At 39.8% G+C, this 26,238-nt stretch overlaps 1 protein-coding gene and 1 pseudogene across 4 annotated transcripts in view; one reads left to right on the top strand and one right to left on the bottom strand.

Annotated features, from left to right (window-relative positions):
• SPIN1 (spindlin 1) overlaps nucleotides 1–26,238 on the top strand; it is an 81,809-nt gene that overhangs the window by 41,549 nt on the left and 14,022 nt on the right. For all 4 annotated transcript variants that reach the window (XM_088838185.1, XM_055427528.2, XM_055427527.2 and 1 more), the window contains one exon: nucleotides 14,182–14,230. In XM_088838185.1, the coding sequence (XP_088694311.1) occupies nucleotides 14,182–14,230 (49 nt within the window). The remainder of the gene's footprint in view (nucleotides 1–14,181; nucleotides 14,231–26,238) is intronic.
• Nucleotides 11,347–12,054, bottom strand: LOC148777427 (small ribosomal subunit protein uS3 pseudogene; annotated as a pseudogene).

The raw sequence follows: 26,238 nt of genomic DNA, 5'->3' as shown, positions 1-26,238 counted from the left end.
CTCTGTGTGACCCCATAGACGGAAGCCCACCAGGCTCCCCCGTCCCTGGGATTCTCCAAGCAAGAATAGAAACTGCCAAATTTGCATTTCTGTCAGCTTTAAATGAGAATCCAGTTGCTTCACATCCTCTCCAGTGTTTGGTGTTGTCAGTTTCACCATTCTAACAGTATCTTAGTGGTGTCTCATTGTTTTGAGCCTGTATTTCTCTGATGACCTATGATATAAAGCATCTTTTCATGTGTTTATTTACCATCTCTGTCTTCTTTGATGAGGTGTATATTAAGGTTTTTGGTTCATTTTTTAAAGGATGTTTATAATCAGTTTTCTTGTTGCTGAATTTTAAAAGTTCTGTGTATATTATGGATAACAGTACTTTATCAGATATGTCTTTCACAAATATTTTCTTAGCATCTTGACATTGTCTCATAGAGCAGAAGTTTTAAATTTTAATTAAGTCCGACTTATCAGTTAACTATTTCTTTCATGGATTGTGCCTTTGGCATTGTATTGGGTTGGCAAAAAAAAGACACTTTTTTCATTTTCTCCAAGTACTTTATTGGATGACATATTCATTGTTTTTTGTTCCATTACCTTCTGTGATTTTTTAGGCAACTTCATAATTCCTTCTTCCCAAAACTTTATATCTTCTTGAGCAAGGAACTGTTCCAGGTGCTTTTTAAGTCTTCCAGGGATTTGAAATTGTTTCCATTAAGAGAATTTTGTAAAGACTGAAATAAATGGAATTTTGAAGGTGCAGTGTCTGGTGAAATGGTATATGAATCAGAAGTTCCCAGCAAAGCTGTTACAGTTTTTACCTGATCAAACATGTGATCTTGTGTTATCCTGATGAAAGATTATGTGTTTTCTGTTGACTAATTCTGGATACTTTTTGTCAAGTGGTCTAATTGGGAGCAGTACTTGTTGGTTTGATTTTCCAGAAGGAGCTCATAATAGAGGACTCCCTTCCAAATCCCACCATATATACTATATGATCTTTGGATGAAGACCAGCCTTTGGTGTGGTGGTTCCTTTTGCTTGTCCCACAATCTCTTGCAATTATTATTCAGTGTCCACTTTTCATCGCTCATCACAGTTTGTTTTAAAAACAGAATGTTTTCATTACGTTTAGGTAGAATTGCTTGCAGAAATACTGTTTCTTCATGGGTCTTCCCTTGTGGTCCAGTGATCAGGAATCCACCTGCCGTTCCAGTGGACGCGGGTTTGGTTCCTGGTCTGGAAAGATCCCACATGTTGCAAGACACCTTATGCCCGTTGTGCCACAACAACTGAAGCCTACATGCCTAGAGCCTGTACTCTGCAGAAGCCACCACAATGAGAAGCCCTTGGTGCTGCAGCTAGAGAGTAGCCCCCATTTGCTGCAACTAGAGAAAGCCGATGTGCAACAGCAAAGACCCAGCACAGCCAAAAATAAATTTTTTTTTAAAAAGAAGGTTTTTCCCACTTATGTGAAACCCAAATACCAAAGTGATTAACATAACTAAACTGATGCAAATGATTTTCAGCACTTGATTTGGATGTTTTGAGTATGTTGGCTGTCTCCCACATGGTATGACATTGATCTTTCTCAGTTAATGTCTGGGTTTAATGGCTGTCAACTTCAACTGGTCTACCTGATAAGTCACAGCACCTTCTCCACTGCACAAATCAGTTGTGTTTTCTTGAAATAATAAAGTTTTCTTCTGTCTTCAGTATTAAAATGACTGGAAATGGCTACACAAAATTTCACCAGTTTTGATTTTTTTTTTTTTTGATGCACACTGAGATGACAGCTGTCACAATACAGTCTAACAGAATTGTTTCAAATGAAGTTAAAGACAGCTAAGCACTACTACAGCCATCTTATAGGAAAAGTGAATGAACTTTTTGGCAGACTCAGTATCTAAAATGTGTTCAACATAACCAAGGTTATCTAGATTTTCTCCTATTACAATCTTTTAGGGGTTTTGTATTTTAGTCTTTAATTTTGCATTTAGGTATATGATCTATTACCAGTTCATTTTCTGTGATGGATATAAGGTCTGTGTCTAAATTCACTTTTATGCATGTAGCAGTCCAGTTGTTCCAGCACCATTTGTTGAAAACACTGTCTTCATTTGTATTACCTTTGTTCATTTGTCAAAGGACAGTTGACTGTATTTATGGAGAATCTCTTAGGGCTCTCTATTCTGTTTTGTTTTTTTTGATCTATTGGTTCATTCTTTCACCAGTTCTTTTACACTGTCATGATTAATGTAGCTATATAGCAGGTCACGAAGTCCGGTAATGTCTCCAGCTTTGTTTTTAATCTTCAATATCCTGTTGGTTATTTGTGTCATTTTGCCTCTCCATCCTCAAAATAACTTGCTAGAAATTTGATTGGAATTGCGTTTAAAATCTATGGATCAAGTGGGGAAGAGCTGACATCTTAATGATATTGAGTCTTCCTGTCCATGAGCATGGAATATTTATCCATTTAAATGGTTCTTTAATTTCTTTGATAACAGTTTTGTAGTTTACCTCATATATATATTTTGTATGTGGAATCAGTACTGATGTCTTCTTTCATCTTTCGTACTAGTGATTTGTTTCTTTTATTCTTGGTTAGTGCAGCTAGAGATTTATCAGTTTGGGTCTTTTTGAAGAACCAGGTTTTGATTTTGTTGACTTTTTTGTGTTGACTTGCTAATTTAAATTTTGTTGATTTCTAAGTTTTTTAATATCTGCTTACTTTGCTTTTAATTTGCTCTTCTTTTTCTGGTTTCCTAAATTGGAAACGTAGATTTTTGGTTTTAAATCTTTCCTCTTTCGGTATATGCATTTAGTCCTATAAATTTTCCTTTAGTTAGCATTAGTCACTCAGTCATGTCCAACTCTTTGCAACCTCATGGCATGGACTGTAACCTGCCAGACTCCTCTATCTGTGGAATTCTCCAGGCAAGAATACTGTTCAGTTCAGTTGCTCAGTCGTATCCGACTCTTTGAGACCCCATGAATCGCAGCATGCCAGGCCTCCCTGTCCATTACCAACTCCCGGAGTTCACCCAGACTCATATGCATCGAGTCGGTGATGCCATCCAGCCATCTCATCCTCTGTCATCCCCTTCTCCTCCTGCCCCCAATCCCTCCCATAATCAGAGTCTTTCCAGTGAGTCAACTCTTCGCATGAGGTGGCCAAAGTATTGGAGTTTCAGCATCAGTCCCTCCAATGAACACCCAGGACTGATCTCCTTTAGAATGGACTGGTTGGATCTCCTTGCAGTCCAAGGGACTCTCAAGAGTCTTCTCCAACACCACAATTAAAAAACATCAATTCTTCGGCACTCATCTTTCTCCACAGTCCAACTCGCACATCCATACATGACCACTGGAAAAACCATAACCTTGACTAGACAGACCTTTGTTGGCAAAGTAATATCTCTGCTTTTTAATATGCTGTCTGGGTTGGTCATAACTTTCCTTCCAAGGAGTAAGTGTCTTTTAATTTCATGGTTGCAATCACCATTCCCTTTTCCAGAGGATCATCCCAACCCAGGGATCATCTCCTGCATTGCAGCCAGATATTTTACCATCTGGGACACCTGGGAAGCCCAAATACCCCTTTAAGCACTGCTTTATCTGAATCCCACCGATTTTAGCAAATTGTACTTTCGTTTTCATTTAGTTCAAATATTTTTGTCTTAAAATTTCATCTTCAAACCATGTATTTAGAAATGTGTTATTTAATCTTTGAGTATTTGGGGATTTTCCAGCTGTCTTTCTAATACTGAGTGTAGATCTCATTGTGGTCTGAGGATATTTCTTTTATCCTCTTTTAAATTTGTTAAAGTGTGTTTGATGGTTCACAATATAGGCCCCTTGATAAATACTCCAGGGGATCTTGAGAAGAAGGTATATTCTTCTGTTGTTGGGTAAAGTGCTATATATATGTCAGTTTTATCCATGTGATTAATGGTAGTATTGGGTTCAGCTGTGTCTTTTTCCGATTTTCTTAAGGCTGAAGCTGTCCATTTCTGATAGAGACAGTGAAGTGTTTTCAACTGTGATAGTGGATTCACCTATTTCTCCTTGTAGTTCCTATTGGTTTTTGCCTCAACTAGTTTGATGCTGTCACATTAAGGATTGTTATGTCTTCTTGGAGAATTGAGACCATAATCATTATGTAATGCTTTTCTGTATCCCCAGTGAATTTCTTTGCTCTTAAATTTCTCTCTGAAATTGGCAGCTCAGCTGGTAAAGAATCCACCTGTAATTCAGGAAATCTGGGTTCGATCCCTGGGTTGGGCAGATCCCTTGGAGAAGGGAAAGGCTACCCACTCCAGTATCCTGGAGAATTCCGTGGACTGTATAGTCCATGGGATCACAAAGAGGGACTTTCACTTTTATTGGGAAGCCCAGATACCCCTTTAACGGCTTTCTTTTGATCTTTGTTGCCTTGCTACCTCTTTCTCCATCTGTTTACTTTCACTCTGAATATTTCTTTGTTTCTAAAGTTAATTTCTTACAGAAAATCTACAGTGTGGTATTGCTTTTTCATTCAATATGACAGTCTATTGGAGTGCTTACTCAGACCATTGGCATTTAAGGAGATTATTGGATTAATATCTGCCATACTCATTGTTATTTTCTAGTCATTGCCCTTGTTCTTTGTTCATATTTTTGTCTTCTACTCTTTTTCTAAAAAGGTCTTGTAGGTCTTCATAGAACCGATTAACTTCGGCTTCTTCAGCATTACTGGTTGGGGCATAGGCCTGGATTACTGTAATATTGAATGGTTTGCCTTGGAAACGAACAGAAATCATTCTGTCATTTTTAAGATTGCATCCAAGTACTGCATTTCGGACTCTTTTGTTGACCATGATGGCTACTCCATTTCTTCTAAGGGATTCCTGCCCACAGTAGTAGATATAATGGTCATCTGAGTTAAATTCACCCATTCCAGTCCATTTTAATTCACTGATTCCTAGAATGTCGACGTTCACTGTTGCCATCTCCTGTTTGACCACTTCCAATTTGCCTTGATTCATGGACCTAACATTCCAGGTTCCTATGCAATATTGCTCTTTACAGCCGCAGACCTTGTTTCTATCACTGGTCACATCCACAACTGGGTATTGGTTTTGCTTTTGCTCCATCCCTTTATTCCTTCTATAGTTATTTCTCCACTGAGCTCCAGTAGCATACTGGGCACCTACCGACCTTGGGAATTCCTCATTCAGTATCCTATCATTTTGCCCTTTGTTACTGTTCATGGGGTTCTCAAGGCAAGTATACTGAAGTGGTTTGCCATTCCCTTCTCCAGGGGACCACATTCGGCTGTGGTCCATGTGATCAGATCAGCTAGTTTCCTGTGATTATGATTTCAGTTAGTCTGCCCTCTGGTGCCCCCTAGCAATACCTACCGTCTTATTTGGGTTTCTCTTACCTTGGTCCTGGAAAATCTCTTCACAGCCACTCCAGCAAAGTGCAGCCGCTGTACCTTACCTTGGACGAGGGGTATCTCCTCAAGGCCGCCCCTCCTGACCTTGAACGCGGAGTAGCTCCTCTCGGCCCTCCTGCGCCCGGCAAGCCACCGCCTGTTGGACGTGGGGTAGCTCCTCTCGGCCGCCGACCCTGGCCTCAGGCGTGGGGTAGCTCCCCAGGACTGGAATGCAAAAGTAGGAAGTCAAGAAACACCTGGAGTAACTGGCAAATTTGGCCTTGGAGCACGGAATGAAGCAGGGCAAAGGCTAATAGAGTTTTGTCAAGAGAATGCACTGGTCATAGCAAACACCCTCTTCCAACAACACAAGAGAAGACTCTACACATGGACATCACCAGATGGTCAACATCGAAATCAGATTGATTATATTCTTTGCAACCAAAGATGGAGAAGCTGTATACAGTTAGCAAAAACAAGACCAGGAGCTGACTGTGGCTCAGATCATGAACTCCTTATTGCGAAGTTCAGGCTTAAATTGAAGAAAGTAGGGAAAACCACTAGACCATTCAGATATGACCTCAATCAAATCCCTTATGATTATACAGTGGAAGTGAGAAATAGATTTAAGGGACTAGATCTGATTGATAGAGTGCCTGATGAACTCTGGACGGAGGTTCGTGACATTGAACAGGAGACAGGGACCAAGACCATCCCCATGGAAAAGAAATGCAAAAGAGCGAAATGGCTGTCTGAGGAGGCCTTACAAATAGCTGTGAAAAGAAGAGAGGCGAAAAGGAAAGATATAAGCATCTGAATGCAGAGTTCCAAAGAATAGCAAGGAGAGATAAGAAAGCCTTCCTCAGTGATCAATGCAAAGAAATAGAGGAAAACAACAGAATAGGAAAAACAAGAGAGCTCTTCAAGAAAATTAGAGATTCCAAGGGAACATTTCATGCAAAGATGGGCGTGATAAAGGACAGAAATGGTATGGACCTAACAGAAGCAGAAGATATTAAGAAGAGGTGGCAGGAATACACAGAAGAACTGTACAAAAAAGATCTTCACGATCAAGATAGTCACGATAACGTGATCACCGACCTAGAGCCAGACATCTTGGAATGTGAAGTCAAGTGGGCCTTAGAAAGCATCACTACGAACAAAGCTAGTGGAGGTGATGGAATTCCAGTGGAGCTATTTCAAGTCTTGAAAGATGATGCTGTGAAAGTGCTGCACTCAATATGCCAGCAGATTTGGAAAACTCAGCAGTGGCCACAGGACTGGAAGAGGTCAGTCTTCATTCCAATCCCAAAGAAAGGCAATGCCAAAGAATGCTCAAACTACCGCACAATTGCACTCATCTCACACGCTAGTAAAGTCATGCTCAAAATTCTCCAAGCCAGGCTTCAGCAGTATGTAAACCGTGAACTCCCAGATGTTCAAGCAGGTTTTAGAAAAGGCAGAGGCACCAGAGATCAAATTGCCAACATCCGCTGGATCATGGAGAAAGCAAGAGAGTTTCAGAAAAACATCTATTTCTGCTTCATTGACTATGCCAAAGCCTTTGACTGTGTGGATCACCATAAACTGTGGAACATTCTGAAAGAGATGGGAATCCCAGACCACCTGACCTGCCTCTTGAGAAACCTGTATGCAGGTCAGGAAGCAACAGTCAGAACTGGACATGGAACAACCGACTGGTTCCAAATAGGAAAAGGTGTACGTCAAGGCTGTATATTGTCACCTTGCTTATTTAACTTATATGCAGAGTACATCATGAGGAACGCTGGGCTGGAAGAAGCACAAGCTGGAATCAAGATTGCCAGGAGAAATATCAATAACCTCAGATATGCAGATGACACCACCCTTATGGCAGAAAGTGAAGAGGAACTCAAAGGCCTCTTGATGAAAGTGAAAGAGGAGAGTGAAAAGGTTGGCTTGAAGCTCAACATTCAGAAAACAAAGATCATGGCATCTGGTCCCATCACTTCATGGGAAATAGATGGAAAAACAGTGGAAACAGTGTCAGACTTTGTTTTTTTGGGCTCCAAAATCACTGCAGATGCTGATTGCAGCCATGAAATTAAAAGACGCTTGCTCCTTGGAAGGAAAGTTATGACCAACCTTGATAGTATATTAAAAAGCAGAGACATTACTTTGCCAACCAAGGTCCGTCTAGTCAAGGCAATGGTTTTTCCCGTGGTCATGTATGGATGTGAGAGTTGGACTGTGAAGAAAGCTGATCGCCGAAGAATCAATGCTTTTGAACTGTGGTGTTGGAGAAGACTCTTGAGAGTCCCTTATTCTGCAAGGAGATCCAACCAGTCCATTCTAAAGGAGATCAATCCTGGATGTTCATTGGAGGGACTGATGCTAAAGCTGAAACTGCAATACTTTGGCCACCTCATGCGACGAGTTGACTCACTGGAAAAGACTCTGATGCTGGGAAAGGTTGGGGGCGGGAGGAGAAGGGGACGACGGAGAATGAGATGGCTGGATGGCATCACCGACTCTGTGGACATGAGTTTGAGTGAACTCCGGGAGTTGGTGATGGACAGGGAGGCCTGGCGTGCTGTGATTCATGGGGTCGCGGAGAGTCGGACACGACTGAGCGACTGAACTGAACTGAACTGAACTCTTTTTCTGCCTTTCAAAGTTTTTTCTTGCTTATTTATTTATGACTGCACTGTGTTGTCATTGCTGCGCACAGCCATCCTTTTTAGTTTGTGTGAGTGGGTCCTGTTTTCTAGTTGCAGTCCTCAGGCTTCTCATTGTGGTGACTTCTCTTGTTGCAGAGCACAGGTACTCAGGAGTGCGGGCTTCAGTAGTTGCGGCACTGGGGCTCTGGAACAAGCAGGCTTCAGTGGTTTTGGTGGGTTGGCTCAGTAGCTGTGGCTCACAGGCTTAGTTGGTTGCCCTGTGGTATATGTGGTCTTCCCAGACAAGGGATGGAACCCATGTCCCCTCTGTTGGTAAGCAGATTCCTGGACCACAAGGCAAGTCCCCTTTTATGATTCCCTTTACTCTCTTTTTTTACCTTGTCAGTTATACTTTTTTTTTTTTTTTTTTTTTAGCTGTAGAGTTTGCAGTATACTAATTCTGGTACACTGTCAGATAATGAGGTAGAGCTTCACTGGTTGCGAGAATATCTTGTAACAGCAAAGTATTCTAATTCTTCCACTCCAGTCCTTTGTATTATTGTCTTTCACTTACATATAAGCTCCATAATCTAGTACATTGTTGCTAATATTACTATGAACAAAATGTTATCAGTTCAATTAAAAATCAGAAAAATGAAAGTTTTTATATTACTTTCACTTATTCAATTTCTAATATTCTTTGTTTATGTAGATCTGAGTTTCAGAGCTATCTTGTTTTTCTTCTCTTGGAATAATTTCTTCTAACACTTTTTGGAGGACAGATCTACTGGCAACAGATTCCCTCATCTGTGTTTGAGCAAGTCTGTTTCTCTCAGTTTTGAAGGATACTTTTGCAGAATACAAAATTTTAGGTTTTTTCTTTCTTTTCACTATAAATATTTCACTCCAGTCTCTTTTTGCTTCCATGCTTTCTGAGGACAAGTAGGATCAATTCTTAATTTTTTTTTTTAATTCTGGCTTAAGTGGTTTTTTCCTTTATCTTTGATTTTTCTCACATTTGAATATGAAAAGCCTATTTAGGTTTAATTTTTGTTTCCTTGGCAGTTTTCCTGGTTGGTATTCTCTGTGCTTCCTTAACTGTGTTTTGGTGTCTGACATTAATTTGGGGCAAATTATCATTATTAAATATTTTACATATTTTTTCCTGTTTCTTTCTTGTCTTTCTGATATTCTCATTATGTACGTATTACACTTACGTTGTTATTTAACAGTTCTTGGATATTGTGTTTTTCCCTGCATCTTTATCTTTTTTTCTCTTTACTTTTCAGTATTGGAAGTTTCTGTTGACTTATCTTCAAGCTCAGAAGTTGTTTCCTTAGCTGAGTCTATTCAGTCTACTAATGAGTCTATCAAAGCATTCTTCATTTCTGTTTTAGTGTTTTTGATTTCTGCTGTGTCTTTTTTAAAAATCTCTTTGATTTTTAGAAAATATTATTTTGGTCATGATGGATCTTATTTAGGACTTCCCTGGTGGCTCAGATGGTAAAGCGTCTGCCTACAATGTGGGAGACCAGGTTCGATCCCTGGGTTGGGAAAATCCTCTGGAGAAGGAAGTGGCACCGCACTCCAGTACTCTTGCCTGGAAAATCCCATGGACGGAGGGGTGTGGTAGGCTACTGTCCATGGGGTTGCAAAGGGCCTTCTTTGCTGTGCAGGCTTTTCATTGCAGTGGCTTCTTTTGTTGTGGAGTGCTGGCTCTAGGCCAGCGGACTCAGTTGCAGTTCCTGGGGTCTGTTTAGAACACAGGCTCAATAGTAGTGGCATAGGGGCTCAGTTGTTCTGCAGTATGTAGGATCTTACCAGACCAGGGATCAAACCCATATTTCCTGCATTGGCAGTGGATTCTTTACCACTGAACCATCAGGGAAGCCCATCTGCCATGTCCGTTTGTTTTTTCTTAGACATTCCATTTTTCTGTTTATATTACTCATTTATTCTTATTTATTGTCTACTTTTTTCACTAGAGCCTCTTTGAGGGTGAAGATACTGATTAATATCCTCTGTACTAAGGAGGAACTTTGAGACCAAAAGTGAAGTGGACATAAAGTGCAATTATGAAATTTAGTGTGGGTTGACAGGATCAGCTGGACGACCATCCATAGGCATTTGCAGCTGCACTTCATACTGCTGAAGGGGCTCTTCTAGAGATGCTTCGGGTAGATTTGATCGCTGTTCAGTCTGTATCTTCATGTATGAGCTGCCCACTTCATTCACTGTATGTGAACATGCTGGGTGAAATTGAGGGAGAATGGCTCTCAGCATTTGGGATCATGTTTGGCAGTTTTTATCTGTGAAGTAGAATGGACAGTCTTGCACAGACCAACTGACCATATATATCCTTTTTCATTTATCTTTTTAGAATTGTTATGTAGTTGCATAAATTTATGTTTAAAAACTGCATGTCTTGATGTAATGCCAAGGAGAGAACCTTGCAGATAACCCAGAAGCCTTCTTCCTCCAGCCAGGTGTATTGTGTTACTTAGTGTGAATTTCGATCAATATGATATACACTGCTTTTGAAGCACTCTGTAGATATTGATCAGTTGTTGTTTTCATATTCAAAATATTTGAATTTTCATTGTGACTTTGTGTTTGGAACATGAAGTTTTAGAAGATTGTTTAATTTTCAGATATTGGGGTATTTACAGATATTTATTTCTAATTTAATTCTGATGTAGTCAGAGGACATATTTTGTATAGTTTCACGTTAAGTGTATTGAGAGTTTGTATTCTGAGTAGCATATGGTGTATCTGGGTTAATGTCCTATGTGAACTTGGAAAAAAGGTTTATTTTGGCATTACTGGATTGACATTCTGTAAATGTCATCTAAGCCTCGTTGGCTGTTTGTGGTGTTTAGGTCTTCTATATCCTTTTCTTATATTCTTACCCACTTGTTATATCAGTTACTGAGAAGTGTTTGTATTTTTAAATATGAGTATGTCAGTTTTTCTTATTCTGACAGTTTTTGCTTTATATATTTCAGCATACTATAATTAGGTTTATAGACTTTTAAGATTGTTAAAGCTTCCTTTTTTTTCTTTTGTTTATTTTTGACTGTGTTACATGACTGTGGGATCTTAGTTCCCTTACCAGATATTGAACTCAGGCCCTCAGTAATGAGAACTGGGAGTCGTAACCACAGGACCACCAGCCCTGTTGTGGCTTCTTTGTTTTTGTCTTTTAAAAATATTTTATTAAAGATCTTTATAGAGCAACATCCAGGCTCCAGACCCAGGGGCCAAGGAAATCTATCTTGCCTTAGTTACTGGCTAGGGCATGGCAGGCAGCTCTGGCTTCCCATTCTTCTGTTCATGGGGTCAGTAGGCAGCATTTTCATCTCTGGGTTCCACAGTGTTCCCGTGATCAAGCAAAAGCTTCTTAGGGCCAGTCTTACCGGTTGGGTCCCAAGGCAGCGTGATCTTTACCTTGATGCCCAGCACACCCTGTCTGAGCAGCACGTGGCGTAGGGAGGTGTCAGCATAGTAGTTAACAGGGTCCCCACTGTGGATCATGAGGCTATCCACAAACTTCATGGAGTTAGCCCTCTATCCTTGGAGTTTCCCAGACACCACGACCTCACAGCCTTTGGCCCCATGATGAACCTCAGCACACCATAGTATGCCCTTTGCACAGCATGGCCTCCTGGGAGTCTGTAATGCAGAGACTTTGCCTGGACAGTGGCACAGACTTCCTGTGGCTGCCTTTTCAGCATATGGCCCTACACTGCCCTCAGGGAAGCCACATGTCTTCTGAACCACAACAGTCAATTCCTGGATCTGCCAGCCCTCCTCACCAAGAGCATTCTCTGTCCTTGTGGCCATGATAATGATTTCTGCCCTGGTTGGTGTAACTCAGACCTCAACTCCAGAGTACCCATCTTCAGCCATCTCCTGAGTGAGAAACTCGTTCAGTTCTGCTTTGAAGATGCCATCTTCTTGAAAGACAAACTTCCTCTTCTTGGAAATCTGCGCTGCCATCTTACCTCCCACACCCTAGAAAGGAAAGAGTGTTGCGGCTTCTTAATTGACCCTGTTATCATTCTGGAATATTGTTTTTGATGCACCTTTGATTTTAATAACTGTTTCTTCCTTCTTTGTGTGTTCTCTTAATTGATGTATTTAAACTATATTTAGTGAAATAATATTGTTGGGTTGGAAAGATTTTTGCTATATATAGTGTTCACAAGTAGATTGTTTTCTTTATCTTAGCAGCACCTTGAAGATTTATTCCACTTTTTTTTCTGGCCAACATTGTTTCTGAGGACAAATCTGGAGACACTGTTTTGTTTCCCTGAATTTAAGATGTCTTTTATTGTTTGGCTGTTTAAAATTATTTTCTATGTCACTGGTTTTCAGAAGTTGGTTAGAATGTGCCTTGTTTTTTCCCTTTGGTTTTTATCTTTCTTTGGCTTCATTGACCTTGTTTGCTCTATGTTTATGTACGTATCACATATGAAAACCTTTCTGCTGTTATTTTTGTCAGACTTTTTCTTCACCCCTCTGTCCTCTTTTGTGGAGTCCATTTCATTTATGCTGGTCCAGTTGATATTGTCCTAGAAGACTGAGGCTGTTTGTGTTCTATTTTGAATATGTTGTGTTACAATGTCTCGCATTGACTGCTTTTTTATTTGTGGGGGCTGATCTGCTACTAACCACATCCAGTGGATTTTTTTTTTCTTCTTCTTCATTTTGGATCATGTATTTTTCATCAGTTTCATTTATTTATTCTTCCCCCACTCATCTGTTTTAAGTGTTTATGTCTTCCTTTAACTGTTTGAGCATAGTTGTTAATCATTCTTTTAGCATCTTTACTTGCTAGTTACATTGTTTTGGTTATAACCTGTTTGCTTATGGGGTTATAGTTTGCTGCTTTCCCACGGACCTAGTACTTGTAGTTGGGGTGTTGGACATCCCTTGGCAGGAGGATGAAGCAGCCCTAAGAAGAAAATCTGCTACAGCCACATCCCAGAACTCGCTTGCCAAAACAAAACTCCAATATTCAGTAAAGGACACCAGTAAAAGGGTTGGGTGTCCTTAAAAGGGTTGGGTGTCCTTAAAAGGGTTGGGTGTCCTTAAAAGGGTTGGGTGTCCTTAAAAGGGTTGGGTGTCCTTTACTGAATATTGGAGTTTTGTTTTGGCAAGCGAGTTCTGGGATGTGGCTGTAGCAGATTTTCTTCTTAGGGCTGCTTCATCCTCCTGCCAAGGGATTATTATCTTTATGGTTTTTCCTGATTGTCCTGTGTGTTCAAAGAGGTGGCTCGATGGAGTTTGAAGAGCTCTCATACCTTTGCAAGTTAGTATCTAGCCAAAGACTGAAGACCACCATGCCTTTTCCAGATGTTTGGAGCCCCCTGCGAGATCATCTCTCTCCTTGCCGGCACTCTGACACACGACTCCCAGCCCATCTCACCTCCTTAGCTTCCCTCTGACTCTCCGTGTAGGACAGCCTCAGGGATCTTGGTTACCCTTCATGCACCATGTCCTCAAATGGTTCTTGGGGTGCACTTGGTCGGTGGAGGGGCCCTTGTGTGGGTTTTCTGCTCCCTGGTTCCACAGTCCTGTGCTGCCTGTTGTCTGATGCCTGGATCCAGATGTTTCATATCTCTTGTCCCATTTTCTAGTTGTTTGTGGCAGGAAGATGAGTTCTATACCTTTTTCTACTTTATGACTAGGATTGTCATTTTTTTTGGCTGTAGTTTTTATTCATGTGATTTTGCTTTTTTTGTTTTTTATGGCCAATTTAGGCAGGTAAACTGCTCTTCCTGTCATTTATCTTCCCAGGACCCCTATATCTTCCGTTTAAAAGATAAGTAAGCAAATGGTTTTCTTACATTCTGGCTCTTTTGGGTTTTTATTTTTATTTTTTGGCCACGTCGTGTGGCTTAGGGGATTCTACAGAGTTCCCTAACCAGGAATGGAACCTGGACCTTTGGCAGTGAAAGCACAGAGTAGTGCAGAGTCCTAACCACTGGACCTCCAGGGAATTCCCTTGTGGTTTATTTTAATTTCATACTTTATATGGCAGTTTTCATAAGTTAGCTTTTTCCTGAGTTTGAACTATTTTTTAATCCAGTTTTCATTAAAGTATGCTCACTTCTCTTTTAGGCCATGCTGGTGTATCTGCAAGCATGATGAAGAAAAGGACATCCCACAAGTAAGTGGTTCTGAAACTTGCCTTTTTATTTATTTTTTGTTTAATTAATTGTAATTGGAGGATAATTAAACATTGTGATAGTTTTTGCCATACATTGACATGAATTGGCCACGGGTGCACATGTGTCCCCCATCCTGAACCCCACTCCCTCGTCCCTTCCCACCCCATCCCTCTCCTTTGGGTTGTCCCAGAGCACCGGCTTTGAGTGACCTGCTTCATGCATTGAACTTGCACTGGTTATCTATTTTACAGAAACTTGCCTTTTTAGATAGCACACTGTGGCCTTTGGTTACATGGGCTGTGAGGTCATCTCTGTGAGGGCCTCTCTTGAACCCTCAGAGCATCCAGCCTCACATGGAGCCTCGCTGCACACTGAGTAGTGGTGTGCTATCTTGTCCCTGTTCATCGAGGACCTTGCTAGCACTCTGCCAGGCACACTCACTTCTTCATAAGATTTTCAAATGAATGAGGATATTGTAGAGAAAGCATATTCATGTTGAAAGATAATTTTAAGTGACAAATGTGGTATGAATCTTAAATTCTGTAGGTACTAGAGTGTAAAAGCAACCTTTTTCCTTCCTGCAATATTTTTGTATGTGTATAGTTATATCCAAAAATAAAATTGAGTTACTGTCTTAAACAACAGCATCGACTGGTACTGTGGTACTGTGATGGCTACTGCACCATGAAATCCTCTCTAACAAATCAACTATGATTGTATGAGTGTTCATCATAAGGTTGTTAAATATGGGAGACCCTCATTATGACCCTAGCACCTCCCAAGACTGATTATACAGTTATTTTCAAGTTATTCATATTGAAATGCTTGTGCCTCTTAGTCACCACTCTGTAGTAGTCGAAAAGTGTGAGAGTCCTCTGGGCTGTTATAGAAGGTCTGGATGAATAAAGGTGCCTTTCATTAATTGTTGGTAGTTAAAACATGTCTCTATTTAAAGGAAAACTTGGATGTGTAATGTAAGTATATGTGATACTCAGTTTAAGAAATGACTTGAAAAGTAAAAATATGAAGATAGGGCAAGTCCTGAGGTTTGATAAAACATTTCTCAAATTTCACTTATTTGGCCATCATCTTCACAGTTCTGTCATATCTAGTGATCTAATAATTTATGTAATATATCTCCACTCATTATCTTTACCGTAAGTAGTAAACCATCTCTTGGCATAAATAGAAGGTAATGAAAGAAAAATAGAATGGGAGATGAAAGTGAATTATACATTAACTTTGCAAAACTAGCATTGTTCATCTTTTTTCCCCTAAAAAGGAATAAATACCTATGCATTTGATTTTTGAAGTCCATACATATTCAGCTAAAGAATCTCTCATCCCATCTATTACATGATGCAGGAAATGTGATCTAGGGCTTTAATGTATGCTTGTCGCACTTAAAGAGTAGAAGTTTTGAACATAGCAAAAAGGAGAAGTTGAAAAGTTATCAGTCATTTTCCTACGTTTTTCTGATGTCAGTGCAAATTTGAGGATGGGTGGGGTGGGAAAAACTGAAACAGAAGTTTCCGCATATCACAAATGAAAGCTGTTAACTGTTGTCCTTGAATGGGTAAGTGGGGATGATGGGTGGTGGAGGGGCTGGCCTTGGAGTGGGAAGCCCCACTGGCCCAGCTGTGGGCTTTACCAAAACCCTCGTGTGCATAACGCTCAGCTTAACTTGTGTTAAGTCATGGTGCTGGACTGGAACAGAGGTTTTCAGGTTTTCATTCCAGATGGAGTGTTTATAGCAAGCAAATACAGGAAAGCAGAACTTGGAGCCTCGCTCTCTCCGTGCCGCCTCCACTGTGGCCCTCCAGAGAGTGAGCCACTCAGACTCCTCGTGCAGCCACTGACCCGTGGTTGTGTCTCCTCTCGCTTTCCATGTTGGTCCAGGGGGACTGCGCGATAATAACTCCATGTGAACGTGCCTCTGCTTGCTTGAGAGAGTCACAGGAACACCCAGGAGACAAGGGCTGGCAGGGCCCATGTCCTGTAAACGGCACCTCCTACCTCCGTGGGTGTGAGGGGATTCTGGTAATCAGGTCCAAAGTGCTTGGAGCAGTGTCTCTGCACCCAGAAATGTTGCATAGCTAAGTCTTGTTCTCATTTTTTGAAGTAAATAGAAACTTTTGTGCTTCTTGTGAGCCAGTGAGCCAGGGTCTTTGGTGTACTTTGGGGGCAAGCTGGTGGACATTTCTTTTCTGGCTTCCCAGGAGGTTGTTTGGGAATTATGTCTTCACTGACGGACATCCTGAAGGCAAGTGTAGTTGGGTGACAAATAAGGTGGATGTAGCTGTAGTGACTCTTTGTTTTAGTTTTTGAATGTGGGTCTGGCTCTTTTTCTTCCTTAATTTGGATAGTCGATAGGTTTACATTTCAGGGAGGTGTGACTGGGCTCTGGTATCTTTTCCACTAATGTACATTTGGAAAATGGATCAGGAGCTGTTAACACACTGAATTGAGGATTTCCAGGGAATGTTTTCCTTTTTCTAAGACACCAGTGCTAGTCACTGACCAAGGCTGTCACTGTGTCCCTTCCCCTCCTCCTCCTTTTGTCCCCGGGGTAGTCTCCTTCATGACATCCCTTGTCAAGTAGGGACCTCGAACCCTGTGCGAAGAGAGTTTGAGTCTGCGGTCATCACATCTAAGAAATAGCTAGGATTCAGAAACAGGACAGTATGATTCTGGAAGCCATAGTAACTATTGATACCACGTCCTGTTTCCTGAACTGTATGTTTTGTTGTCTCGTATATGAAAAATATTTCTGTCACAAGCACACAGATCTGGATCACAGTTGGAGCAAGCATCTAAATGAACCATGGTATTGACAGTCTTAAACTGGTCAAATGTGGAATACTTTTTAATCAATTTGCCAGTAGCTCTGTTATTCACACCAGTGAAAGTGAATAGTGCTTTGGAAAACCCTTGAGGCGTTTGGATGCTTGCCATGGACATCTGAATACTCTCAGTGTGCACAGTGTGTAGACAAAATAACGAAAAAAACAGAGTGATTTGGAGAGAAAACTTGACTTTCTCCATCCTGTTTTTTTATTGTCGGTTTAAGCTGGGAATGCCAGTTTCAGCTGTAGAACTCTTAACAAGCAACAAGTACTAGAGAAGCAGTTTTTTTCTCTATGTGCTGCTGTGCATCTTGCAAAAAGACAATTATTTTGACTTAGTTTCTTTTGAAATCTGCTGGAACACAGTAAGGAAGCTGCTTTTATCTCACAGTATTAAAAAAGTAAAAAAAAAAAATAAGGAAAGAGGTCAGTTAATTAATTCATACACCAAAGTATGTAGTATGTGGCAGTCATTACTGGTTTATTATAGGAGAATTATAATAGTTGAAAATGTAAGAAGTACAGTGCCTTTAAATATTGACTGTAAAAGTAAGATATTTACTGATGAGAAGTAGTCAACTTAAGTCATTAAGGGAGTCTAGATAAAGGGTGAAAGGTCTTTCAGCACAGATTTTGTTTCTTAAATCAGCATATAATTGAGTTATACAAAGTTCTAGGCGTACAACATAGTATTTCACAATTTTTAGAGATTATACTCCATTTGTAGTTATTATGAAATATTGGCTAGATTCCTTATACTGAACAGTATATCCTTGTTTGTTTTATATACAGGAGTTTATACTTAATCTCCTGTTTCTGCTTTGCCCCTCCACCTTCCCTTTCCTTACTGGTAACCACTAGTTTGCTCTCAGGAATTCTTTTCTTGATGACAGAATAATTGGAATGGTACTTTCGGTACCGTTATTTAAAGTATTGAGCAAAGTACAGAAATGTTTTCTGTAGTCTTGGTTTTCCTTTTTGGGAACATGGATGTATAGAGGTTACTGTTTATTCTGGATCAGTTCTGCTACCAAAGGTGTGGTACCTAGGTCAGCAGCGCACTTGGAAGCTTATTAGAAAGTCTTTGGTTCTTCTTCAGACCTGCAGAATGGAACTCAGAGTTTCTGGGACAGGGCTTGGGTAACTGTTTTCAGAAGCTGTAGGTGATTTGATGCATGCCTAAGAAGGCAATGGCAAGCCACTCCAGTACTATTGCCTAGAAAATCCCATGGATGGAGGAGCCTGGTAGGCTGCAGTCTGTGGGGTCGCTAAGGGTCGGACACGACTGAGCGACTTCACTTTCACTTTTCACTTTCACACATTGGAGAAGGAAATGGCAACCCATTCCAGTGTTCTTGCCTGGAGAATCCCAGGGATGGGGGAGCCTGGTGGGCTTCCGTCTATGGGGTCACACAGAGTCGGACACGACTGAAGTGACTTAGCAGCAGCAGCAGCAAGTTTGAGAAGCACTGGCCTAAACCATCATCAGAACTGATATCTTAAAGCATATCAGATAACAAAGTCAAGTTGTTTGGAAATTAATATACACAATTACAGCAATGAAAGGTGATTGGATGCTGTATACTTGGTCACCATTTACTCCCATTGAAACTACAGGAAAAGCTGTGTATAGCCTATGGAGATGACAAGGAAAGTGATTATAGAGGTTTAATTCTTGTTTCTCTACTTTTACCCTTGAATCGTTTGGATCCTGACACAATACAGTCTTTTATTTGCCCTTGGTTCTGTAATTCCAGGTGTCCTCAGTTGAATGAGATGTCTTGGTATTTGTTTATAATTTTGCTGTTTGTTTATTGACTACCTGGTAAGTGATAGTTAAGAACACTAAAGTCTAAAAGACTTTTTTCCCCAAGAAAATGCCAGACACTAAGTCTATTAAAAATAACATATTCAAGGAAAACATATAAAGCAAAATCACCATATTCCAGAAACTCTCATTTTAAATTAAAAAAAGTAAGTTGCTTTAAATTGTTACTCTTGCATCCCTTTTGCACTGGCTTGTGGGATCTTAGTTCTCCAACCAGAGATTGAAACTCAGTCTTCAGTTGTGAAAGTTTGAAGTCCTAACCACTGGACCACCAGGGAACTCCCTGTACTGTTCCTTTAAAAAATATGTTTCTGTTCTGTTCTGTTCTATTTTTGGCTGCACTGGATCTTTGTTGCTGCAACATGAACCTTCTCTAGCAGAGAGCAGGGGTACTCTCTAGTTGTGGTGCATTGGCTTCCCATTGCAGAGGCTTCTCTTGTTGCAGAGCATGGGCTCTAGAGCTTGAGGGCTTCAGCAGTTGCAGCACACGGGCTCAGTACAACTTGCAGGCTCTGGAGTGGGGGCTCAGTAGTTGCAATTGTTCCATGGCATGTGGGATCTTCACGGACCAGGGATCAAGCCAGTGTCCCCTGAATTACAAGGCAGGTTCTTAACCACAGTAGGACCATCATGGAAGCTCTATACTGCTGTTAGATTGAACTACCTAGAGATGTGACCATCTAAGTGTGTTTTTGATCTTTTTGTATCTTCTGCTAGTTATCTGACATGTTCTTATTGTTTACTTTTATATATACTATTTCAACTTATGTAAGTAAGCTTTAATTTTTATTAAAAATTTTCTTACTGATTTTTGAATCTGAATTAGTGATTAGAATTTAAAAAAAAACAAAAAAATTTGTTTAATATGTAATTTTTAACTTCTCTAGTATGGAAAATTTCAAATACAAAAATAAAGTAGTAAATATTTTTTCACTCTTAACATTAAATAATAATTGCTATTTTGACATTTTAAAATATTTTAAAACAATACTTGTAAACTTTGGCTGTAAGGGTATTTGAACAGTTTGGACATTCAGGGAGCGATAATTGGAAAACTTGGCTTACGATTTTTAAAAGTATTATTCTTATTGCTGTTTTTGTCTTTGGTATTCATTGAGGCATCCATTCATTCTTTTCTTTTTTCTTTTTCTTTTTTTGGGGGCTGCACTTTGGTGTGCAGCTCCTAGTTCCTCACACTCGTGCCCCCTGCAGTGGGAGCTTGGAGTCCCAACCACTGGACCTCCAGGAAGTCCCATTGTTCATTCTTTCCTGCCTCTACCTTTTCAATCAAATTAGGTTGTTCATTAAATAAATTTGGCAAAAATGGTACCTATATTAGATATTTAATTCTTCTTTTAGAATTAGTGAAATGGTATTCTAAAAGTGAAATTACTCTTGACTGAAAAGCCAACAGAAATTGAAATTTATAATGCTAATATGTATAAATCTATTTTTATATATAGTTTCTTGCAGAATAGGAATCCATTGCATTAATTTAAGCATAATTACAAATTGTATTTTATCTGCCTATAAAAGTAAAGTACTTAAGTCATAGAAAAATTTGAAAATAACAGGTGAATGCAGAGAAAGACATTTCTGATCCACCGTCATCCAGAGATTAATTTAATGTTTGTTTTGAAAGTTTTTTTCCTGCATATCTGTTTGGATGATTGTGTATGTTTTTAAAATGTCTTTATATTTTTAAAGACATATTGTTTATAAAATGTCTTTATATTTTTTCTGTGATTTTAATAGCTATGTAGTTATTCATCATATATAGTATTACTTATAAATCACTGAGACCTGTTGAACTTTATATCCAGTTTCCTGTGATACAAACACTGCTCAGAACATACTGTTTGCTGTAGTTTTGTGCTTGTCCATTGTTTTCTTTTGATCAATTCCTAGACATAAAATCACTGAGACAATGGATGCCAGATTGTTTGTTCACTAGGAGGGTTGTATTTATTCTATAAGCAGATAGAAAATAATACTTCCCTGTAATTTGCATTAAGTTTGCAGTTTTTGTTACTGAGATAGAAAGATCATCCTACCAACAGATCAGAACACTGAGAAATCTCTGCAAGATACACAGCAGACAGGAATAGATTTATATCAATATAAAAACTAAGCTAAGCTCAGGAACTCTCAACAACTTTGAGCTGAAAAAGAAGACCTCCAAAAAGTTGAATGTTCAAACTAGACCCCTAGCTTCTGGACAGCACAGGCTGGCTGCAGTTACCTTTGTCATTACGGGTGAGAAACCAGCTGCATTAGGCAGTAGGTGTTCACCTTACCTCCCTTGGTTTGAACTTGCCACACAGTCTCAGCTGCTCTGAAATTACCCGGATCCTGGCTGCTTTATCAGAACCTGTACTTCATACTCAGACATCACAGACCCTGACTTGGCCTGAAGAAATACATCTCAGTTATGGATACCACTTTCTATCTTCCCTTGCATCTGAAAGTATGGACACCAGGAATCATCAGGCACCTGAGGAACTCTGACAGCATCAAAGAAAGTCATACATAGAGCAGGAGAGTTAACCTTGCTCTCCTGCAGGTGTGAAGAATGCTGCCACTCAGATGGCAGCAGATGCAACAAAGACAAGGCTGAACCCAGAAGTTCGTAAGCAGTCAGAAAAGTGAGAAGTATCCTCACATCAGGTGTTGCACTCGTTACAGAAAAGAGTCATTTAAGATAAATGATCAGTTCATAGAAATCAAAATATTAGGTAAGATATTCAATAGATAAGCTGAAATTCAACCCTATTTTACCTAATTCAAGAAATTGACCAAGCCCTAGTGAGGGATACTGAGAAACATGTCACGAGTCCTAGGGACATTTCAGAATCTAGTAGCAAAATTCTAAAACAACTTGAAGAGGAAGATGGATTACCCTCACAGGAGCAAGGATCAGATTGGCATCTGGTATCTGTGACTCTGGAAGATAAAAGACAATGAAAATACCTTTTTGCAATAAAGGTACTGAGGGCAAAGCGAATTTGAGCCTGCCTTGCATACCTAGGCGAGTCAAGGATGAGAACAAAATAACAGTATTTTGAGGCTTGCAAGAATTTGTAGTTTGCATTTGTGAACCCTGTCTGACTACCAGAGAATATATCTAGAAAGACCAAATATACATGAGAAGAAAATAAATGTTGCAAAATTTGTTGCAAAAAGCAACAAAAATCCTCTTTGTTTACTACTAAATAAGGGAATGTTTTAAAAAAATTATTTTTAAGATAGTAGCAACCTGTAGGCAGGTCAGGAAGCAACAGTTAGTACTGGACATGGAACAACCCACTGGTTCCAAGTAGGAGGAGTATGTCAAGGCTGTATATTGTCACCCTGGTTATTTAACTTATATGCAGAGTACATTATGAGAAACACTGGGCTGGAAGAAGCACAAGCTGGAATCAAGATTGCCGGGAGAAATATCAATAACCTCAGATATGCAGATGACAGCACCCTTATGACAGAAAGCGAAGAACTAAAGAGCCTCTTGATGAAAGTGAAAGAGGAGAGTGAAAAGGTTGGCCTGAAGCTCAACATTAAGAAAACGAAGATCATGGCATCCAGTCATGGCAGATAGATGGGGAAACTGGAAACAGTGGCTGACTTTGTATTTTGGAGGCTCCAAAATCACTGCAGATGGTGACTGCAGCCATGAAATTAAGACGCTTACTCCTTGAAAGAAAAGTTATGACCAACCTAGACAGAATATTAAAAAGCAGAGACATTACATTGTCAACAAAGGTCTGTCTAGTCAAGGCTGTGGTTTTTCCAGCCTTGGAAACTTTCAGATGTGAAAGTTGGACTGTAAAGAAAGCTGAGCGCCGAGAATTGATGCTTTTGAACTGTGGTGTTGGAGAAGACTCTTGAGAGTCCCTTGACTGCAGGGAGATCCAACCAGTCCATCCTAAAGGAGATCAGTCCTGGATATTCATTGGAAGGACTGATGTTGAAGCTGAAACTCCAATACTTTGGCCACCTGATGCGAAGAGCTGACCCATTTGAAAAGACCCTGATGCTGGGAAAGATTGAGGGTAGGAGGAGAAGGGGATGACAGAGGATGAGATGGTTGGATGGCATCACCGACTCATTGGACACGAGTTTGGGTAAACTCCGGGAGTTGATTATGGAAAGGGAGGCCTGGTGTGCTGTGGTTCATGGGGTGGCAGAGTTGGATATGACTTAACGACTGAACTGAACCGAGCAAGATTAATAATAGTTTGGAACAAAAGACTAACTTTCTGGTAGTGTGGTGACAGTGGCCAGGAAAGGGTTACTAAGGTGCTAAGATGTTTGTTTTTAAAGTTTTTTTCCTTCCTTTACTAAGAATTTTTTTATGTTATTTAATTCTTTTTGGTTATTTTTAATCTTGCTTTGGTTTTAATTGTGTACTTTAGTAGAAAATCGTAAACTTAATAAGTAGGTTATTTATTTATTTGTATTTTTTTGACCGTGCCATACGGCTTGCAGGAAGTTCCCTGAACCAGGGAGTAATCCAGGCATATTATTACCACATATTACGTAACAAAAGTTAATGATTAAAATTCCCTTAAAGAAAGTGAGAAAATAAAATCCATGCAAAAAAGGAAGGGTCATGTTTCTTCAGAATTAAAGGATATAGGAACCACTCTGAATAGGGCTGCTTGCTAGCTAGATTTGAGTCCCTCGTGTTGTTCGGAAGAGGGAAGAGAGTCTCCTGTACTTCCACTGGAGGTGACCAGGATGAAAACTGCTTGTTCTGAGATGTGATTAAAGAGAGCATCATGCATCTCCCTCTTCAGAAGCAACTGCACATTACAGAAGAATGCCACTAGTGAGTGCAGGAAGGATGAATGACTGAACTACTCTGAGTCTTCCATTTGCCCTTTTCTGCTATCAGTTGCTAATTGTATATTGGTTTTGTTGAGAATCATGGTAGTAGAAAATTTCATGCCTCTGAATCTATGATAGAATCTTTTCTGTTTGTAGTCAGTGTTTTCCAGAGAAACAGCACCAATGGTGTGTGCACAGAGAGATTGGAAATCCAGGGAAGAGCTGATATTAATACCTTCAACTGATTGGATGAGACTCACCTATGTAATGGAAGGCAGTCTATCTGCTGATTTACATGTTAGTTTCATGTAGACTTGACACATTAAAATTAATCATCACACTGGTGAAGATGCTATATTTGCTTATAATTTTGGTAATAATAATAGAATGTCTGGGAATTATAAAATGGTGTATATGACTGAATTCTTTCTTCAGTGAGTTTTGGGGACCAACCTCTGCCTTTGCTTTGAAGAAAACCTGATCCTGTACACAGGATGGCTCACTAGGACTTTTTCCTAAAGATCAAAAGAAGATAGGTAATTGTCTATTAAAGAAAAATGTAATGCTCGAAAAGATACCTGTATTCTAAAGAAGAAATGTAGTCATCTTCACAGCCATATATCCCCACAGAGGGCCAGTTGGATGTAGTGGCCCATTTTTAGGGATTATGAAGAGGTCTTGAGTTCACTTTTAGGTTTGAGTAGTATTAGTAGTTTCAAGTTACTGATGGTATGTTATAAAGGCTTTTCTCTTCACTAAGTTTTATACTGCAGTCTTTTAAAATTAACCAATCTTTATTTATTTTAGGTTATATAGTTTGGTTCCTTACTATGAACAGTATTGAATTTAGCTCCCGCTTCTCTGGTTTCTCTCCATTTAATATAAGGTACTCTGTTCCAAGTCATACTCTTTTGTTTAGTGAACTTGTACTTTACAGGTATTCTTCTTCCCTTCCCCTTTTCAGAGTGGTGTTAACTCTTTTGTCAGAGCAGATAATAGTTACATATGCTGTATTTCTCTTTTCCCTATGTTTTTTCTGCAGTAAAAGATGCTCACTGCTTACTATCAGCTCTGTGCTGAAAGCTTTCTAAGCATTCTCGATTATCTGAAACTGTCCTATACAGTGGTCCCTTGGTATCTGGAGTGGATTGATTCTAGGACCCTTGACTCTATACCAAAATCCACGGATGCTCAAGTCCATTATATAAAATGGCCTGGTATTTGCACATAAGCCCCACATATCCTCCTGTATACTTCAGATTGTCTCTAGATTACTCATAATACCTAATACAGAGTAAATACTGTGTAAATGGTTATGAATACAATGTAGATGATGTGTAAATTGTTGCCTGCATGTGGCGAATTCAAGCTTTGCTTTTTTGGAACTTTGTTTTTCTGTCCACATTTGGTTGAATCTGAGGATGTGGAACCCATGGATGTGGATGGCCAACTGTTAACTTCTTCAGGAAGCATCTGTAAGAACAAACAATATTCCTCAAGTTCTTATTTGTTTACAGTTTTATCTGTGTACTTTTACTTGGAGGATAGTATAGAATTCTTGGCTGACTATGAAATCATCACCTCACATTTTCTTTCCTGAGAACTTGAAAGTTCATCACTCTTATTTGATGGCACACAGGATCACTGTCACATTGTGATTTGCTTTTCCTTACAAGTGATGCAGTTCTTTTGCTTGGATGCCCAGGAGATGTTATTTTCCTTAAAGTTTTTTTGTTTTACTGGTTGTTTCAGCGTCAGTAGTTCTGTGTCAGTTTTACCAGGGATGTGTTTGTACATTTCAGTCTTTCAGGATATTTTTCTTGAATTATTTTAGTATTTTTTCTGTTCCTCTGATTTTAGCTATTGGGTGATTCTGTTATATAGAAGTTGGAATTTCATATCTGTTCCCATCTGTCTCTTTTTTTATTATCTGTTATCCTTAAATGGACATGAATTTGAGCAAACTCTGGGAGATACTGGAGGACAGAGGAGTCTAATGTGCTGCAGTCTGTGGGATTGCAGAGTTGGACACGACTTAATGACCCAAAAACAACAATTTTCCTTAAATGCTCCTTGGTGTCAGTTTCTTCCACGTTCCTCTAGTCTAGTCTTCATTTCTGAAAAGATTTCAAATTGCGGCTTGTTTCTTGACTGTGTCTGATTTTTCTTGCATCTTCTCTCGTGTGGCTGCCTCTCATCTGGGCTGTTCTGTTTCTGATGTAAGTACCTCTTTCATGGCCTTTGTGTGTGCATAATGTTAGGTGGTAGTTTCCATCTACCTTATGGACATATTCTTGGGTTTGCTTCCGTTGCCCGTTGTTGCCACCATGGTCCTCTCCTGAGACTTGTGTACATGGGAAGGGGTGACACTATACCAGGAGAGCTGTCCGTGCTGCAGAGCTTCTTGGCGCACTTCATACACTTCTGTGTTGTCTCCTCTGTATTGCCTGTTGAGGTCTGCCTAGCACCTGACCCTTATCTTTCCTGTATCCCCAGGCCTCGTCCT

The sequence above is a fragment of the Moschus berezovskii genome, chromosome 7 (assembly GCF_049115385.1).
Source record: "Moschus berezovskii isolate FMDL1 chromosome 7, NW_MosBer_1.0, whole genome shotgun sequence".
Lineage (NCBI taxonomy): Eukaryota > Metazoa > Chordata > Mammalia > Artiodactyla > Moschidae > Moschus > Moschus berezovskii.
The sequence above is the reverse complement of the archived record's forward strand: the minus strand, read 5'-3'. Positions and strand labels throughout refer to the sequence as shown.